The 16,319-nt window shown below is 41.6% G+C and overlaps 1 protein-coding gene across 5 annotated transcripts in view; it reads right to left on the bottom strand.

The window, feature by feature from the left end:
- Positions 1-16,319, bottom strand: part of fanca (FA complementation group A) — an 89,509-nt gene that overhangs the window by 47,672 nt on the left and 25,518 nt on the right. For all 5 annotated transcript variants that reach the window (XM_077245543.1, XM_077245541.1, XM_077245544.1 and 2 more), the window contains 13 exons: positions 15,297-15,430; positions 13,554-13,664; positions 13,382-13,477; positions 13,234-13,293; positions 10,191-10,273; positions 10,051-10,111; positions 9,785-9,834; positions 9,595-9,671; positions 9,071-9,154; positions 8,820-8,938; positions 6,872-6,942; positions 5,913-6,012; positions 5,661-5,842 (listed from right to left, as the gene is read on the bottom strand). In XM_077245543.1, coding sequence (XP_077101658.1) covers positions 5,661-5,842; positions 5,913-6,012; positions 6,872-6,942; positions 8,820-8,938; positions 9,071-9,154; positions 9,595-9,671; positions 9,785-9,834; positions 10,051-10,111; positions 10,191-10,273; positions 13,234-13,293; positions 13,382-13,477; positions 13,554-13,664; positions 15,297-15,430 — 1,228 coding nt within the window. The remainder of the gene's footprint in view (positions 1-5,660; positions 5,843-5,912; positions 6,013-6,871; positions 6,943-8,819; positions 8,939-9,070; positions 9,155-9,594; positions 9,672-9,784; positions 9,835-10,050; positions 10,112-10,190; positions 10,274-13,233; positions 13,294-13,381; positions 13,478-13,553; positions 13,665-15,296; positions 15,431-16,319) is intronic.

The raw sequence follows: 16,319 nt of genomic DNA, 5'->3' as shown, positions 1-16,319 counted from the left end.
TGACCGATACCAATAATTCTGTATATTTGGAAGCCGATAACTGATATATTGACCGATACCAATAATTCTGTATATTTGGAAGCCGATAACTGATATATTGACCGATACCAATAATTCTGTATATTTGGAAGCCGATAACTGATGTATTGACCGATACCAATAATTCTGTATATTTGGAAGCCGATAACTGATGTATTGACCGATACCAATAATTCTGTATATTTGGAAGCCGATAACTGATATATTGACCGATACCAATAATTCTGTGTATTTGGAAGCCGATAACTGATATATTGACCGATACCAATAATTCTGTATATTTGGAAGCCGATAACTGATATATTGACCGATACCAATAATTCTGTATATTTGGAAGCCGATAACTGATATATTGACCGATACCAATAATTCTGTATATTTGGAAGCCGATAACTGATATATTGACCGATACCAATAATTCTGTATATTTGGAAGCCGATAACTAATATATTGACCGATACCAATAATTCTGTGTATTTGGAAGCCGATAACTGATATATTGACCGATACCAATAATTCTGTATATTTGGAAGCCGATAACTGATATATTGACCGATACCAATAATTCTGTATATTTGGAAGCTGATAACTGATATATTGACCGATACCAATAATTCTGTATATTTGAAAGCCGATAACTGATATATTGACCGATACCAATAATTCTGTATATTTGGAAGCCGATAACTGATATATTGACCGATACCAATAATTCTGTATATTTGGAAGCCGATAACTGATATATTGACCGATACCAATAATTCTGTATATTTGGAAGCCGATAACTGATATATTGACCGATACCAATAATTCTGTATATTTGAAAGCCGATAACTGATATATTGACCGATACCAATAATTCTGTATATTTGGAAGCCGATAACTGATATATTGACCAATACCAATAATTCTGTATATTTGGAAGCCGATAACTGATATATTGACCGATACCAATAATTCTGTATATTTGGAAGCCGATAACTGATATATTGACCGATACCAATAATTCTGTGTATCTGGAAGCCGATAACTGATATATTGGCTGATACCAATAATTCTGTATATTTGGAAGCCGATAACTGATATATTGACCGATACCAATAATTCTGTATATTTGGAAGCCGATAACTGATATATTGACCAATACCAATAATTCTGTATATCTGGAAGCCGATAACTGATCTATTGGCTGATACCAATAATTCTGTATATTTGGAAGCCGATAACTGATATATTGGCTGATACCAATAATTCTGTATATTTGGAAGCCGATAACTGATATATTGGCTGATACCAATAATTCTGTATATTTGGAAGCCGATAACTGATATATTGACCAATACCAATAATTCTGTATATCTGGAAGCCGATAACTGATATATTGACCGATACCAATAATTCTGTATATCTGGAAGCCGATAACTGATATATTGGCTGATACCAATAATTCTGTATATTTGGAAGCCGATAACTGATATATTGACCGATACCAATAATTCTGTATATTTGGAAGCCGATAACTGATATATTGACCAATACCAATAATTCTGTATATCTGGAAGCCGATAACTGATCTATTGGCTGATACCAATAATTCTGTATATTTGGAAGCCGATAACTGATATATTGACCGATACCAATAATTCTGTATATTTGGAAGCCGATAACTGATATATTGACCAATACCAATAATTCTGTATATCTGGAAGCCGATAACTGATATATTGGCTGATACCAATAATTCTGTATATTTGGAAGCCGATAACTGATATATTGACCAATACCAATAATTCTGTATATCTGGAAGCCGATAACTGATATATTGACTGATACCAATAATTCTGTATATCTGGAAGCCGATAACTGATATATTGGCTGATACCAATAATTCTGTATATTTGGAAGCCGATAACTGATATATTGACCGATACCAATAATTCTGTATATTTGGAAGCCGATAACTGATATATTGACCGATACCAATAATTCTGTGTATCTGGAAGCCGATAACTGATATATTGGCCGATACCAATAATTCTGTATATCTGGAAGCCGATAACTGATATATTGGCCGATACCAATAATTCTGTATATCTGGAAGCCGATAACTGATATATTGGCTGATACCAATAATTCTGTATATCTGGAAGCCGATAACTGATATATTGACCGATACCAATAATTCTGTATATTTGGAAGTCGATAACTGATATATTGGCCGATACCAATAATTCTGTATATTTGGAAGCCGATAACTGATATATTGACCGATACCAATAATTCTGTATATCTGGAAGCCGATAACTGATATATTGACCGATACCAATAATTCTGTATATTTGGAAGCCGATAACTGATATATTGACCGATACCAATAATTCTGTATATTTGGAAGCCGATAACTAATATATTGGCAGATACCAATATTTCTGTATATTTGGAAGCCGATAACTGATATATTGGCCGATACCAATAATTCTGTATATTTGGAAGCCGATAACTGATATATTGACCGATACCAATAATCCTGTATATTTGGAAGCCGATAACTGATATATTGACCGATACCAATAATCCTGTATATTTGGAAGCCGATAACTGATATATTGACTGATACCAATAATTCTGTGTATTTGGAAGCCGATAACTGATATATTGACTGATACCAATAATTCTGTATATTTGGAAGCCGATAACTAATATATTGGCAGATACCAATATTTCTGTATATTTGGAAGCCGATAACTGATATATTGGCCGATACCAATAATTCTGTATATTTGGAAGCCGATAACTGATATATTGACCGATACCAATAATCCTGTATATTTGGAAGCCGATAACTGATATATTGACTGATACCAATAATTCTGTGTATTTGGAAGCCGATAACTGATATATTGACCGATACCAATAATTCTGTATATTTGGAAGCCGATAACTGATATATTGGCTGATACCAATAATTCTGTATATCTGGAAGTCGATAACTGATATATTGACCGATACCAATAATTCTGTATATTTGGAAGCCGATAACTGATATATTGACCAATACCAATAATTCTGTATATCTGGAAGCCGATAACTGATATATTGACCGATACCAATAATTCTGTATATCTGGAAGCCGATAACTGATATATTGACCGATACCAATAATTCTGTATATTTGGAAGCCGATAACTGATATATTGACCGATACCAATAATTCTGTATATTTGGAAGCCGATAACTGATATATTGGCAGATACCAATATTTCTGTATATTTGGAAGCCGATAACTGATATATTGGCCGATACCAATAATTCTGTATATTTGGAAGCCGATAACTGATATATTGACCGATACCAATAATTCTGTATATCTGGAAGCTGATAACTGATATATTGACTGATACCAATAATTCTGTATATTTGGAAGCCGATAACTGATATATTGGCCGATACCAATAATTCTGTATATTTGGAAGCCGATAACTGATATATTGGCAGATACCAATAATTCTGTATATCTGGAAGCTGATAACTGATATATTGGCCGATACCAATAATTCTGTATATCTGGAAGCTGATAACTGATATATTGGCCGATACCAATAATTCTGTATATTTGGAAGCCGATAACTGATATATTGGCAGATACCAATAATTCTTTATATCTGGAAGCTGATAACTGATATATTGACTGATACCAATAATTCTGTATATTTGGAAGCCGATAACTGATATATTGGCCGATACCAATAATTCTGTATATTTGGAAGCCGATAACTGATATATTGACTGATACCAATAATTCTGTGTATTTGGAAGCCGATAACTGATATATTGGCCGATACCAATAATTCTGTATATTTGGAAGCCGATAACTGATATATTGGCAGATACCAATAATTCTGTATATCTGGAAGCTGATAACTGATATATTGGCCGATACCAATAATTCTGTATATTTGGAAGCCGATAACTGATATATTGGCAGATACCAATAATTCTTTATATCTGGAAGCTGATAACTGATATATTGACTGATACCAATAATTCTGTATATTTGGAAGCCGATAACTGATATATTGACCGATACCAATAATTCTGTATATTTGGAAGCCGATAACTGATATATTGACTGATACCAATAATTCTGTGTATTTGGAAGCCGATAACTGATATATTGACTGATACCAATAATTCTGTATATTTGGAAGCCGATAACTGATATATTGGCCGATACCAATAATTCTTTATATCTGGAAGCTGATAACTGATATATTGACTGATACCAATAATTCTGTATATTTGGAAGCCGATAACTGATATATTGACTGATACCAATAATTCTGTATATTTGGAAGCCGATAACTGATATATTGGCCGATACCAATAATTCTTTATATCTGGAAGCTGATAACTGATATATTGACTGATACCAATAATTCTGTATATTTGGAAGCCGATAACTGATATATTGACCGATACCAATAATTCTGTATATTTGGAAGCCGATAACTGATATATTGACCGATACCAATAATTCTGTATATTTGGAAGCCGATAACTGATATATTGACCGATACCAATAATTCTGTATATTTGGAAGCCGATAACTGATATATTGACCCGATACCAATAATTCTGTACATTTGGAAGCCGGTAACTGATATATTGGCAGATACCAATAATTCTGTATATTTGGAAGCCGATAACTGATATATTGACCAATACCAATAATTCTGTATATTTGGAAGCCGATAACTGATATATTGGCAGATACCAATAATTCTGAATATTTGGAAGCCGATAACTGATATATTGGCCGATACCAATAATTCTTTATATCTGGAAGCCGATAACTGATATATTGGCCGATACCAATAATTCTGTATATTTGGAAGCCGATAACTGATATATTGACCGATACCAATAATTCTGTATATCTGGAAGCTGATAACTGATATATTGACCAATACCATTAATTCTGTATATTTTGAAGCCGATAACTGATATATTGGCTGATACCAATAATTCTGTATATTTGGAAGCTGATAACTGATATATTGACCAATACCATTAATTCTGTATATTTTGAAGCCGATAACTGATATATTGACCGATACCAATAATTCTGTATATTTTGAAGCCGATAACTGATATATTGGCTGATACCAATAATTCTGTATATTTGGAAGCTGATAACTGATATATTGACCAATACCATTAATTCTGTATATTTTGAAGCCGATAACTGATATATTGGCTGATACCATACATGTAATGATAATTTAGCCGATTCACTCCCCTGGCTGTTATCCCAGATCTACACAGCGCCAGAAGATTCAGAATGTGTTTTTGTTTTGTTAATATGTTACATTTATCTTGTGTAGGCCTATTAATTTTTAGCAGTGATGCAGGTGCGTGATGATATGACGATCTGTGAAAACACTTGTGCATTTAGAATGATTTTTAAAACGATATCTTTATCATTATTCTGGTTATTGTCCTTGGTGATCGGGACTAAATTTACCTTCCTGATCTCGTCAGTTAGAGGTTACAGGTCAGTGAATGTGCGCAGCTATGGGTCAGGTGTTTGAGGCGTGTAACTGGTGTGTGAGGGGTCAGACCTGAGGCAGAGGGCCATGTGTGCGCGTGTGGAGCAGATCACAGCCTCACAGAGACACTGGGAAACGGAGAGCGCGACCGCAGACGAGCCGTGCTGCACCCGAACACACACCTGTGTGCAGTGATGAAGCTCCACCAGCAGCGCCGCCACACCCAGAACATGAGCGGCGCTCAAAGCCTCGGCCTGGAACACACAGCGTTACACACACATGCACAGAGAGTGAGAACACACACACGAGGGACACCGTGATCACCTGGTGCTGGAGCAGATCCCACAGTCTGTGTATCAGGGCAGAGACGAGCCATCTGTGACCCAACAGAACCTGCACAAACACACCCGGCCATGAGCCCTGCCTGAGGAAACAGCACCACCGCTCATTAAAGACACACACAGTACAGCGATGTATCGTGATTCCGATAATTATATATATTTGGAAGCTGATAACTGATATATGGGCAAATAAATGCATAGAATTATCATATCAGGCAAATTTCCATAGCTATGCATTTATCAGACAATATATCAGTTATCAGCTTCCAAATATAAAGGAAGCCAATCTGAATGTTCTTGTCTTTTTAACCAATGCATTTCTATGACTTCCAGTTGTCTAGTATTTACTGGAAAGGGTTTTTAAAATATTTTTTTTGCACACGATTTCTAAATATTTTAGATCTTAGCATAATTATAAAAAAGTATATTCATTGATTAAAATACACATAAGCTTTTGAGACCATTCATTTCATGACTTGTATATCCTGGTCATTGAGGGGGTGATCTCAATGTAATCAATATCTTGATTTGTAGTCGTTTTAGCTCATTTTAATGCTTGTTTTATCTTAAGGCCCCTGGTTGAGAGACTGAAATCAATGGAAGACATGTTTCCCAGCTTATTACCATAAATCATTAATAGTCAGGCTTCATTAATAGTCAAGTTTGTTGAAAAAGGCTTATTTTAAACAGAACTGCGCTTCACTCGACTCGGGAAGCAGCTTTCACAGAGAAATACTGAAGCCTCACTGGAATAACGCTGTTTCTACAGCGGCCAATGGCATTTAAGCATGAGAAACAGGGGCGGGCTCATTCTCTATATAGCAGCACTGAGTGACATCACCTTAGAATCATCCAATCAGGCTGCAGTGTTTCTGAGAAGGTGTTTCCCGTGATGTCAGTGTCTCGTTTAGTGATGATGATGATGACGTGTATGTGTCGTACCTGTTAGGAGGGCTGACTCTGGAAGCGTCCAGCAAACACACACAGAAGCTCTGCAAGGTCAGATTGGCCACCTGTGAAACGGAGATAAGAAGCAGACTCTAAAAAGAGAGGCTTTAATAACACATCCATCATCTTTACCGTAAAAATAAACGGTAACACTTTACAATAAGGTTTCATTAGTTAACATGCACTAAAAATGAACAATACTGCAACAGATTTAATATTAGTTAATATTAATTTTAGGGCTGGGAAAAGATTAATCGCGATTAAAATAAAAGTTTGTGTTTACATAATATATGTGTGTGCACTGTGTATAATTATTTTGTATATATAAATACACAAACACACATGTATACATATAAGATTTTTTTTATTTACATATAAAATATTTATATTTATATATAATATAAATTATAAATAAATATATACAGTATATACATGAAAATATTTCTTAAATATATACATGCATGTGTGTGTATTTATATATATATATACAAAATAATTATACACAGTGCACACACATATATTATGTAAACACAAACTTTTATTTTAATCGCGATTAATCGCAATTAATCTTTTCCCAGCCCTAATTAATTTAAACATTTACTAATATATTATTAAAATCAAAGGTTGTATTTGTTAACATTAATTAGTGTACTGTGAACTAACATGAACAAACATGAACAGCTGAATTTGTATAAACTAGCATTAGCGAAGACAACTAAAAACTGTAACAGATGTATTGCTCATGGTTAGTTCATGTTAGTTTACACATTAACTAATGAACCTTATAGTAAAGTGTCACCACACAAACAGATGTGCAGCTCATTCAGAAACAGCTGGCCTCCACCGCTGGCTGAAAACAAGCTCTAGTTCTGGGTTTAACACACACTGGGTCGGGCCGGGTAACGCCAGAGCTTTCTCACCCCATGATGAGCTTGAAGCGTTCGTAACACACACTGTGCAGAATGCATATATCGGCAACTGGAACAAACCAGATGACTTCAGAAATGGGGTTTAATGTCACAGATTCACTGGGTTGTGTGTGTTCGGGTCGTTGACCTGTTGGCCAGTACGAGTGTTTACTGTGTAGACGCAGAGTTAGTGAAATCATGACTTCGTGTTCAGGGGAAAGAGCAGAGGAGAAGATGATCGTCGTACTGCTAAACCCTGGCCTTTATTGTATCATCATGAATCTGTGTTCATACGTGTGTGTGAGCGTATGTGTGTGTGAGAGAGTGTGAGAGAGTGTGTGTGTGTGTGTGTGTGTGTGTGTGTGTGTGTGTGTGTGTGTGTGTGTGTGTGTGTGTGTGTGTGAGAGAGAGTGAGCAACATCATGAATCTGTGTTCATATGGCAGCGTGTGTGTTTGTGTGTGTGTGTGTGTGTGTGTGAGAGTGAGCAACATCATGAATCTGTGTTCATATGGCAGCGTGTGTGTTTGTGTGTGTGTGTGTGAGAGTGAGCAACATCATGAATCTGTGTTCATATGGCAGCGTGTGTGTTTGTGTGTGTGTGTGTGTGTGAGAGTGAGCAACATCATGAATTTGTGTTCATACGTGTGTGTGAGCGTGTGTGTGTGTGTGAGAGAGTGTGTGTGTGTGTGAGAGAGAGAGTGAGCAACATCATGAATCTGTGTTCATACGTGTGTGTGAGCGTGTGTGTGTGAGAGAGTGTGTGTGTATGTGTGTGTGTGTGAGAGAGACAGTGAGCAACATCTTGAATCTGTGTTCACACGTGTGTGTGTGTGTGTGTGTGTGTGTGAGAGAGACAGTGAGCAACATCTTGAATCTGTGTTCACACGTGTGTGTGAGTGTGTGTGTGTGTGAGAGACAGTGAGCAACATCATGAACCTGTGTTCATACGGCAGTGTGGGAGCGTGTGTGTTTGTGAGAGAGAGAGAGAGAGAGAGAGAGAGAGAGAGCAACATCATGAATCTGTGTTCATACGGCAGTGTGTGTCGAATCAGGCGAATCCAGGTTCAGCGTGATGACATCACTTCCTGTCTCTTCATCAGGACACATGCTCCTCAAAGTCTGAGAGATCCTGGACAGCTGAGCACAAACATCTGGCACAACACAAGACAGACAGCAGGATTTAGAGAGAGTGTGTGTGTGTGTGTGTGTGTGTGTGTGTGTGTGTGTGTGTGTGTGTGTGTGTGTGTGTGTGTGTGTGTGTGTGTGTGTGTGTTTACGTTTACCCCCGTCAGTCATTAATCTCCTCAGCTGAAGGAACTGCTCGCGTAGAATCACCTGATGATCGTCCACACTGGACTCACATACACCTGAACACACACACATACACACACACCTCTTATTACCCGTTACAGCCTCGAAGCGTTCATCAGTGACACTGAAGATGATCATGAGCTGACCTGAGATCAGTGATCACACCACAGCTGCACTCATCAGTGAAACACTGATCTTACACTCTATGATTGTAAAGCTGCTTTGAAGAGATCTATATTGAATAAAGCACTATAGAAATAAAGCTGGCATGATATGATGTTAATATAAAAAAAATTACACCTGAACTTAATATAAAAAACAAAACAGATGTACTGTTTCTGTAGTAAAAACTATTTGATAATCACATGTAATAAAGCTACTGACAGATCATCATGTACAAATCTTAAAATTAATTACTTCGTACATGATTTTGTAAAGGTCACTTTATGGCATGTGTGACATTTAATAAAATGAATAATAATGTGACTATGAGCACCTTGTTTCTGGCGGTGCGTCTCTCTCTGACAGGAGTGTGTGTATGACGTGTAGAGCGCAGCCGGGATCTTATCGGCCCTACACATTCAAGCATTCAGAGAAGATAAACACACACACACACACACACACTATAAAGAAGATCAACACACACTGTAAAGAACACTGTGATGGTAATGTACAGTGACACCTACTTCCTCAAGGCCTCAATGAAGCTCATTCTGGCATCTGACATCACAGGAAGCTGAAATGAAGAGATGACCATTAGAGAGCGGTGAAGGGACAGGCATGTGTGTGTGTGTGTGTGTGTTCAGTGCCTTCCCTACAGCACCTGCTCTCAGTCCGGCTCCTGGGTCCTGTAGGGAAGACACTGGCCAGCAGCCTCCAGTGTGTGTGTGTGTGTGTGTGTGTGTGTGTGTGTGTGTGTGTGTGTGTGTGTGTGTGTGTGGATGATACTGACCGCACGCGGAGAGAGAAGAGCAGGCAGGAATCGAGACAGGAAATACGGCCTCCTAAAGATACTGAAGACACGGAAAATACCCCTCAGAAAAGAGTTTCAGCAGTGTGTGTGTGTGTGTGTGTGTGTGTGTGTGTGTGTACCTGGCCTCTATCACTGTCGCTGGGATCTTATTGGTGCTCATGAAGAGAGTTACGGCCTTCTCCACATCCTGCTGTGCTGGACACTGAAACACACACACACACCAGATCAGTGCTGAACTCTCCATTACTCTGTTCTGAGCGTTTGACTGAGGCTCAAACACAATCCTCAGACGAGATCCGGACGTCATTATAATAAACCACTTACATAAGTACAGAGACTCAAACCTGCTGTTTAAACTGGAGGGAGGCGCTCACACTTCTACATTCAGCCTGCTGTCTGCAGATGCAAGTGGGCGGGGCCTGTAGTGTCAGTGGGCGGGGCCTGTAGTATCAGTGGGCGGCCCTGCAGTGTCAGTGGGCGGGTCTGTAGTATCAGTGGGCGGCCCTGCAGTGTCTGTGGGCGGGTCTCTAATATCAGTGGGCGGGGCCTGTAGTGTCAGTGGGCGGGGCCTGTAGTATCAGTGGGCGGCCCTGCAGTGTCAGTGGGCGGGTCTGTAGTATCAGTGGGCGGCCCTGCAGTGTCTGTGGGCGGGTCTGTAGTATCAGGGGGCGGCCCTGTAATGTCAGTGGGTGGGTCTGTAATATCAGTGGGCGGGTCCGTAGTGTCAGTGGGCGGGTCTGTAGTATCAGTGGGCGGGTCTGTAGTGTCAGTGGGCGGGTCTGTAGTATCAGTGGGCGGGTCTGTAGTATCAGTGGGCGGCCCTGTAGTATCAGTGGGCGGGTCTATAGTGTCAGTGGGCGGGTCTATAGTGTCAGTGGGCGGGTCTATAGTGTCAGTGGGCGGGTCTGTAGTGTCAGTGGGCGGGTCTGTAGTATCAGTGGGCGGCCCTGTAGTGTCAGTGGGCGGGTCTGTAGTATCAGTGGGCGGGTCTGTAGTATCAGTGGGCGGCCCTGTAGTATCAGTGGGCGGGTCTATAGTGTCAGTGGGCGGGTCTATAGTGTCAGTGGGCGGGTCTATAGTGTCAGTGGGCGGGTCTGTAGTGTCAGTGGACGGGGTCTGTAGTGTCAGTGGGCGGGTCTGTAGTGTCAGTGGGCGCGGCCTGTAGTATCAGTGGGCGGGTCTGTAGTGTCAGTGGGTGGGGTCTGTAGTGTCAGTGGGTGGGGCCTGTCGTATCAGTGGGCGGGGCCTGTCGTATCAGTGGGCGTGGCCTGTCGTATCAGTGGGCGGGCTGTAGTGTCACTGGGTGGGACCTGTAGTATCAGTGGGTGAGCATGTAGTATCAGTGGGCGGGCTGTAGTGTCACTGGGTGGGACCTGTAGTATCAGTGGGTGAGCATGTAGTATCAGTGGGTGGGCATGTAGTATCAGTGGGTCGGCATGTAGTATCAGTGGGTGAGCATGTAGTATCAGTGGGTTGGCATGTAGTATCAGTGGGTGAGCATGTAGTATCAGTGGGTGAGCATGTAGTATCAGTGGGTGAGCATGTAGTATCAGTGGGTGGGCATGTAGTGTCACTGGGTGGGACCTGTAGTATCAGTGGGTGAGCATGTAGTATCAGTGGGTGGGTCTATAGTGTCCCACCCACTGATGTGACCCACTGATGTGACCTGTAGTGTCAGTGGGTGGGACCTGTAGTATCAGTGGGTGGGACCTGTAGTATCAGTGGGTGGGACCTGTAGTGTCAGTGGGTGGGACCTGTAGTATCAGTGGGTGGGACCTGTAGTATCAGTGGGTGGGACCTGTAGTATCAGTGGGTGGGACCTGTAGTATCAGTGGGTGGGACCTGTAGTATCAGTGGGTGGGACCTGTAGTATCAGTGGGTGGGACCTGTAGTATCAGTGGGTGGGACCTGTAGTGTCAGTGGGTGGGACCTGTAGTATCAGTGGGTGGGACCTGTAGTATCAGTGGGTGGGACCTGTAGTGTCAGTGGGTGGGGCATGTAGTATCAGTGGGTGGGCATGTAGTATCAGTGGGTGAGCATGTAGTGTCAGTGGGTGGGACCTGTAGTATCAGTGGGTGGGACCTGTAGTGTCAATGGGTGGGACCTGTAGTATCAGTGGGTGGGACCTGTAGTATCAGTGGGTGGGACCTGTAGTGTCAGTGGGTGGGACCTGTAGTGTCAGTGGGTGGGCATGTAGTATCAGTGGGTGAGCATGTAGTATCAGTGGGTGAACATGTAGTATCAGTGGGTGAGCATGTAGTATCAGTGGGTGAGCATGTAGTATCAGTGGGTGAGCATGTAGTGTCAGTGGGTGGGACCTGTAGTATCAGTGGGTGGGCATGTAGTATCAGTGGGTGAGCATGTAGTGTCAGTGGGTGGGACCTGTAGTATCAGTGGGTGGGACCTGTAGTATCAGTGGGTGGGACCTGTAGTGTCAGTGGGTGGGGCCTGTCGTATCAGTGGGCGTGGCCTGTCGTATCAGTGGGCGGGCTGTAGTGTCAGTGGGTGGGACCTGTACTATCAGTGGGTGAGCATGTAGTATCAGTGGGTGGGCATGTAGTATCAGTGGGCGGGGCATGTGGTGTGATGTGTAACTATTGGTCGATGTCTCGCTCTGGAGGCGGGCTTATGCAAATGTATTTGCCTGTGTGATGTCACAGATCACAGAATGTCAGAACGAGCTGTTTCTGAGATTGATTAAATAAATACTGTTTATAATGAGGAGAAACTATTAATCTTGCAGGATGTTTTGATGGTTCAAAGACTTCTTATGTCAAAAGATCAAGGCAAATTTGATTCCTCAAGGTCACAACCTCTTTAATCAGTGCTTAATCAGTGGAGAAGTGCTTGTACTTCTCAACATTTGATGGCTCATTAGCTGTTTCTATTTTCCTTTATTGTTTCCTAATATTGAGCAATTAACCCAGTGAGTAGGTGTTTAAATGCTGATGTACTGTTTTTGTCACACAACCTGAGGAACACAACGCTATTTTTTTATGTACAATAAATCCCTTCACCACAAGTGTTGCTGGATCGTCCTTCAGTGCTTGCCGCATATATTAAATTCAGATGAGGTTGTTGCATTAGAATGTCCATTTATACATCAGAAATTTGATGTTGCCGTAACACATAAGCAGCATTCACACAGGTCACATGACTTACTTCATCCGCACCTGCGGAGCCGTTCACCACCTCGAAGATGCCCGTCTCCTCCAGCGACACCTGCGCACGCACACACACACACACACACACACACCGTCAGTCCCGCAGAAGCAAATCTTCACATGAACTGGATGAGACGCTCTCAGACCTTCAGATCTCTCAGGCGTGTGTTGGCGAGCGTGACGTACTCCTGCAGCAGAGAGCGATACTTTCCCCCGACGAAGGGCGGATGCATGACGTGAACCTGGAGAACACATCACACAACCTTTCACATTCAGGTCATCAGCACTGGGTTACTCTCAGACCGCAGAAACACTGACCTTCAGATACCGAGGGCGTTCAAAAGGAACCAGATCTGACAGGAACTTCAGGAGGAACAGTGTGGACTTCTTGCTTTTAGCATGAAAACTGCTTGATCCACCAAACGACAACTGGCGAAGAAAATCTCCCTCAGATTAACCATAAACATAAAACACCAGAAATCATTTAACCCTGGTGCTGTGTTGACAATGAGAGAGTCAAAAATGACTGGCCTTTTAAATGGCATGTAAATCTCACTATGAAATATAGTATTTAATCTTTTTATCAACTTGTTTTCTTTCAATGAGTACAGGTATTGTATTTCTTAGTGGATCTGACTCAATCATCTGAGCTCATGCACCTCAGGTTATGCGTGAAATAAAGTTTTCTTTTTCACCTGAAACAACTAAGATCAATCAAAACAACATTCAAAACATGTGCTATGTGAAGGAAAACTCGACTTAATCCAATACAATAACAGCATAAAGAGATTTACAAGTCGGTCATTTTGGCCTGGGAACACCGCAAGTAGAGGTCTCGACAAACCCAACGGGACACGCGGGTTCGGGTCGAAAATATAAGCAAATGACTCGGGTCGGGTCGGATATCGGGCTTAACCTTTTCCGCTCAGTGAAAGAACATTTATTAATCATCGCTGCTGTTCACCGTAAAGAAAGTCTGGCTGCTGCATGTAATGTGCATCGCGGGGGCAGACCCGACGCCTTTAGCCTGGAGAAGAAGATGGAGTTGGTGAAAAGTAAACTTGCCGCAGGTGAATTCACCGTCGCTACAGGAGTGGGAGATCAGAGGTCTGGAAAGTGTTTGGAGTGGTGCTGGATTCTGATGGAAATTCTACAGGTTATGTGCAATGCTCAAAATGCAAGGTGCTGATGAAATATGACAGCAAAAAAAAAACAGGGTCGTCCAGAAGATTTTTATTTGAGGCATATTTAGTAGCCTATATAGCCTATTTATATATTTAAAGTTTGTTTCAGTTGTTTGTATTGTTTATAGGCTATTGTTAAGAGACGTTAACATTAAAGGTTGATTTGTATGAGTAAAAAAAAAGAAAAAAAAAGAAAATCGGCGTCAGGCCGCGGGACGGGTTCGGGCAGATAATTCATGTTGATGTGTCGGGTTACATGGGGTCCGGGCTTTAAAAGCCATGTGCCGGGTCGGGTCGGGTTGTAATTTTCAGGCCCGTTGAAAACTCTAACTGCAAGTATAGCAAGGTGAGTAAAAAAACAAAAAGTACAAGAATTATCAAGAAATGTTGGGAAGTTGTATGAAAGCTTGTTTCCGCCACAGAATAAAAAATAAAAAAGGTAATTGCAGCTTTGTTTCCCATCACAATTGCAAGTTTACAACTCGGAATTCTCAGAATTGCGTGAAATAAAGTCTCATTTGTGGGTTATAAAGTCAGAATTGCGTGAAATAAAGTCTCATTTGTGGGTTATAAAGTCAGAATTGCGTGAAATAAATTCTCAATTGTGAGAAAAAAAGTCTGTTTTTATCTTGCAATTCTTACTTTATAACAGAATTGCAACTTTATCACACCCAATTGTGACTAAATATCTTGCAATTCTGAGAAATAAAGTATGAATTGCGAGATGTAAACTTGCGATTGTACTTAAACCATAACTATACTCTGTGTGAGCAAAGTCAGACAGTTTTAATCCAATATGATAATACTCTGAAATTGGCGGACCACAACACAACATCCTCAGGGTTTAACGCGTGAGTGTTCGTAGCGGACGACTGACTTTAAACCAGTCGCTGTATGAGGGGAAGACGGCGGGTCCCTCGAGAGACGCCTGACGGGACAGCAGGAACAGCGAGACCATCTTCTCCACATCACAGCTGTGACACGAGGACCTCAGCAGCCGGGACAGCAGATCTGCACACACACACACAGGGGTCACGACTCCCTCAGCAGAAGCTGAAGAGCTGTAGTGTGTGTGTGTATGTGTGTGTACCTGTGAGGAGGCGGACTCCATCAGCAGAAGCTGAAGAGCTGTAGTGTGTGTGTGTGTGTGTGTGTGTGTGTGTGTGTGTGTGTGTGTGTGTGTGTGTGTGTACCTGTGAGGAGGCGGACTCCATCAGCAGAAGCTGAAGAGCTGTAGAATGTGTGTGTGTATGTGTGTGTGTGTGTGTGTGTACCTGTGAGGAGGCGGACTCCATCAGCAGAAGCTGAAGAGCTGTAGTGTGTATGTGTGTGTGTGTGTGTGTGTGTGTGTGTGTACCTGTGAGGAGGCGGACTCCATCAGCAGAAGCTGAAGAGCTGTAGTGTGTGTGTGTGTGTGTGTGTGTGTGTGTGTGTGTGTGTGTGTGTGTGTGTGTGTGTGTACCTGTGAGGAGGCGGACTCCATCAGCAGAAGCTGAAGAGCTGTAGTGTGTGTGTGTGTGTGTGTACCTGTGAAGAGGCGGACTCCATCAGCAGAAGCTGAAGAGCTGTAGTGTGTATGTGTGTGTGTGTGTGTGTGTGTGTGTGTGTGTGTGTGTACCTGTGAGGAGGCGGACTCCATCAGCAGAAGCTGAAGAGCTGTAGTGTGTGTGTGTGTGTGTGTGTGTGTGTGTGTGTGTGTGTGTGTGTGTGTGTGTGTGTGTGTGTACCTGTGAGGAGGCGGACTCCATCAGCAGAAGCTGAAGAGCTGTAGTGTGTGTGTGTGTGTGTGTGTGTGTGTACCTGTGAAGAGGCGGACTCCATCAGCAGAAGCTGAAGAGCTGTAGTGTGTATGTGTGTGTGTGTGTGTGTGTGTGTGTGTGTGTGTGTGTGTGTGTGTACC

Source organism: Siphateles boraxobius, unplaced genomic scaffold (assembly GCF_051911475.1).
Source record: "Siphateles boraxobius isolate OS27281-9 unplaced genomic scaffold, OSU_SipBor_1 102, whole genome shotgun sequence".
NCBI lineage: Eukaryota > Metazoa > Chordata > Actinopteri > Cypriniformes > Leuciscidae > Siphateles > Siphateles boraxobius.
Note: the sequence above shows the minus strand (reverse complement) of the source record. Positions and strands in the feature narration are given on the sequence as shown.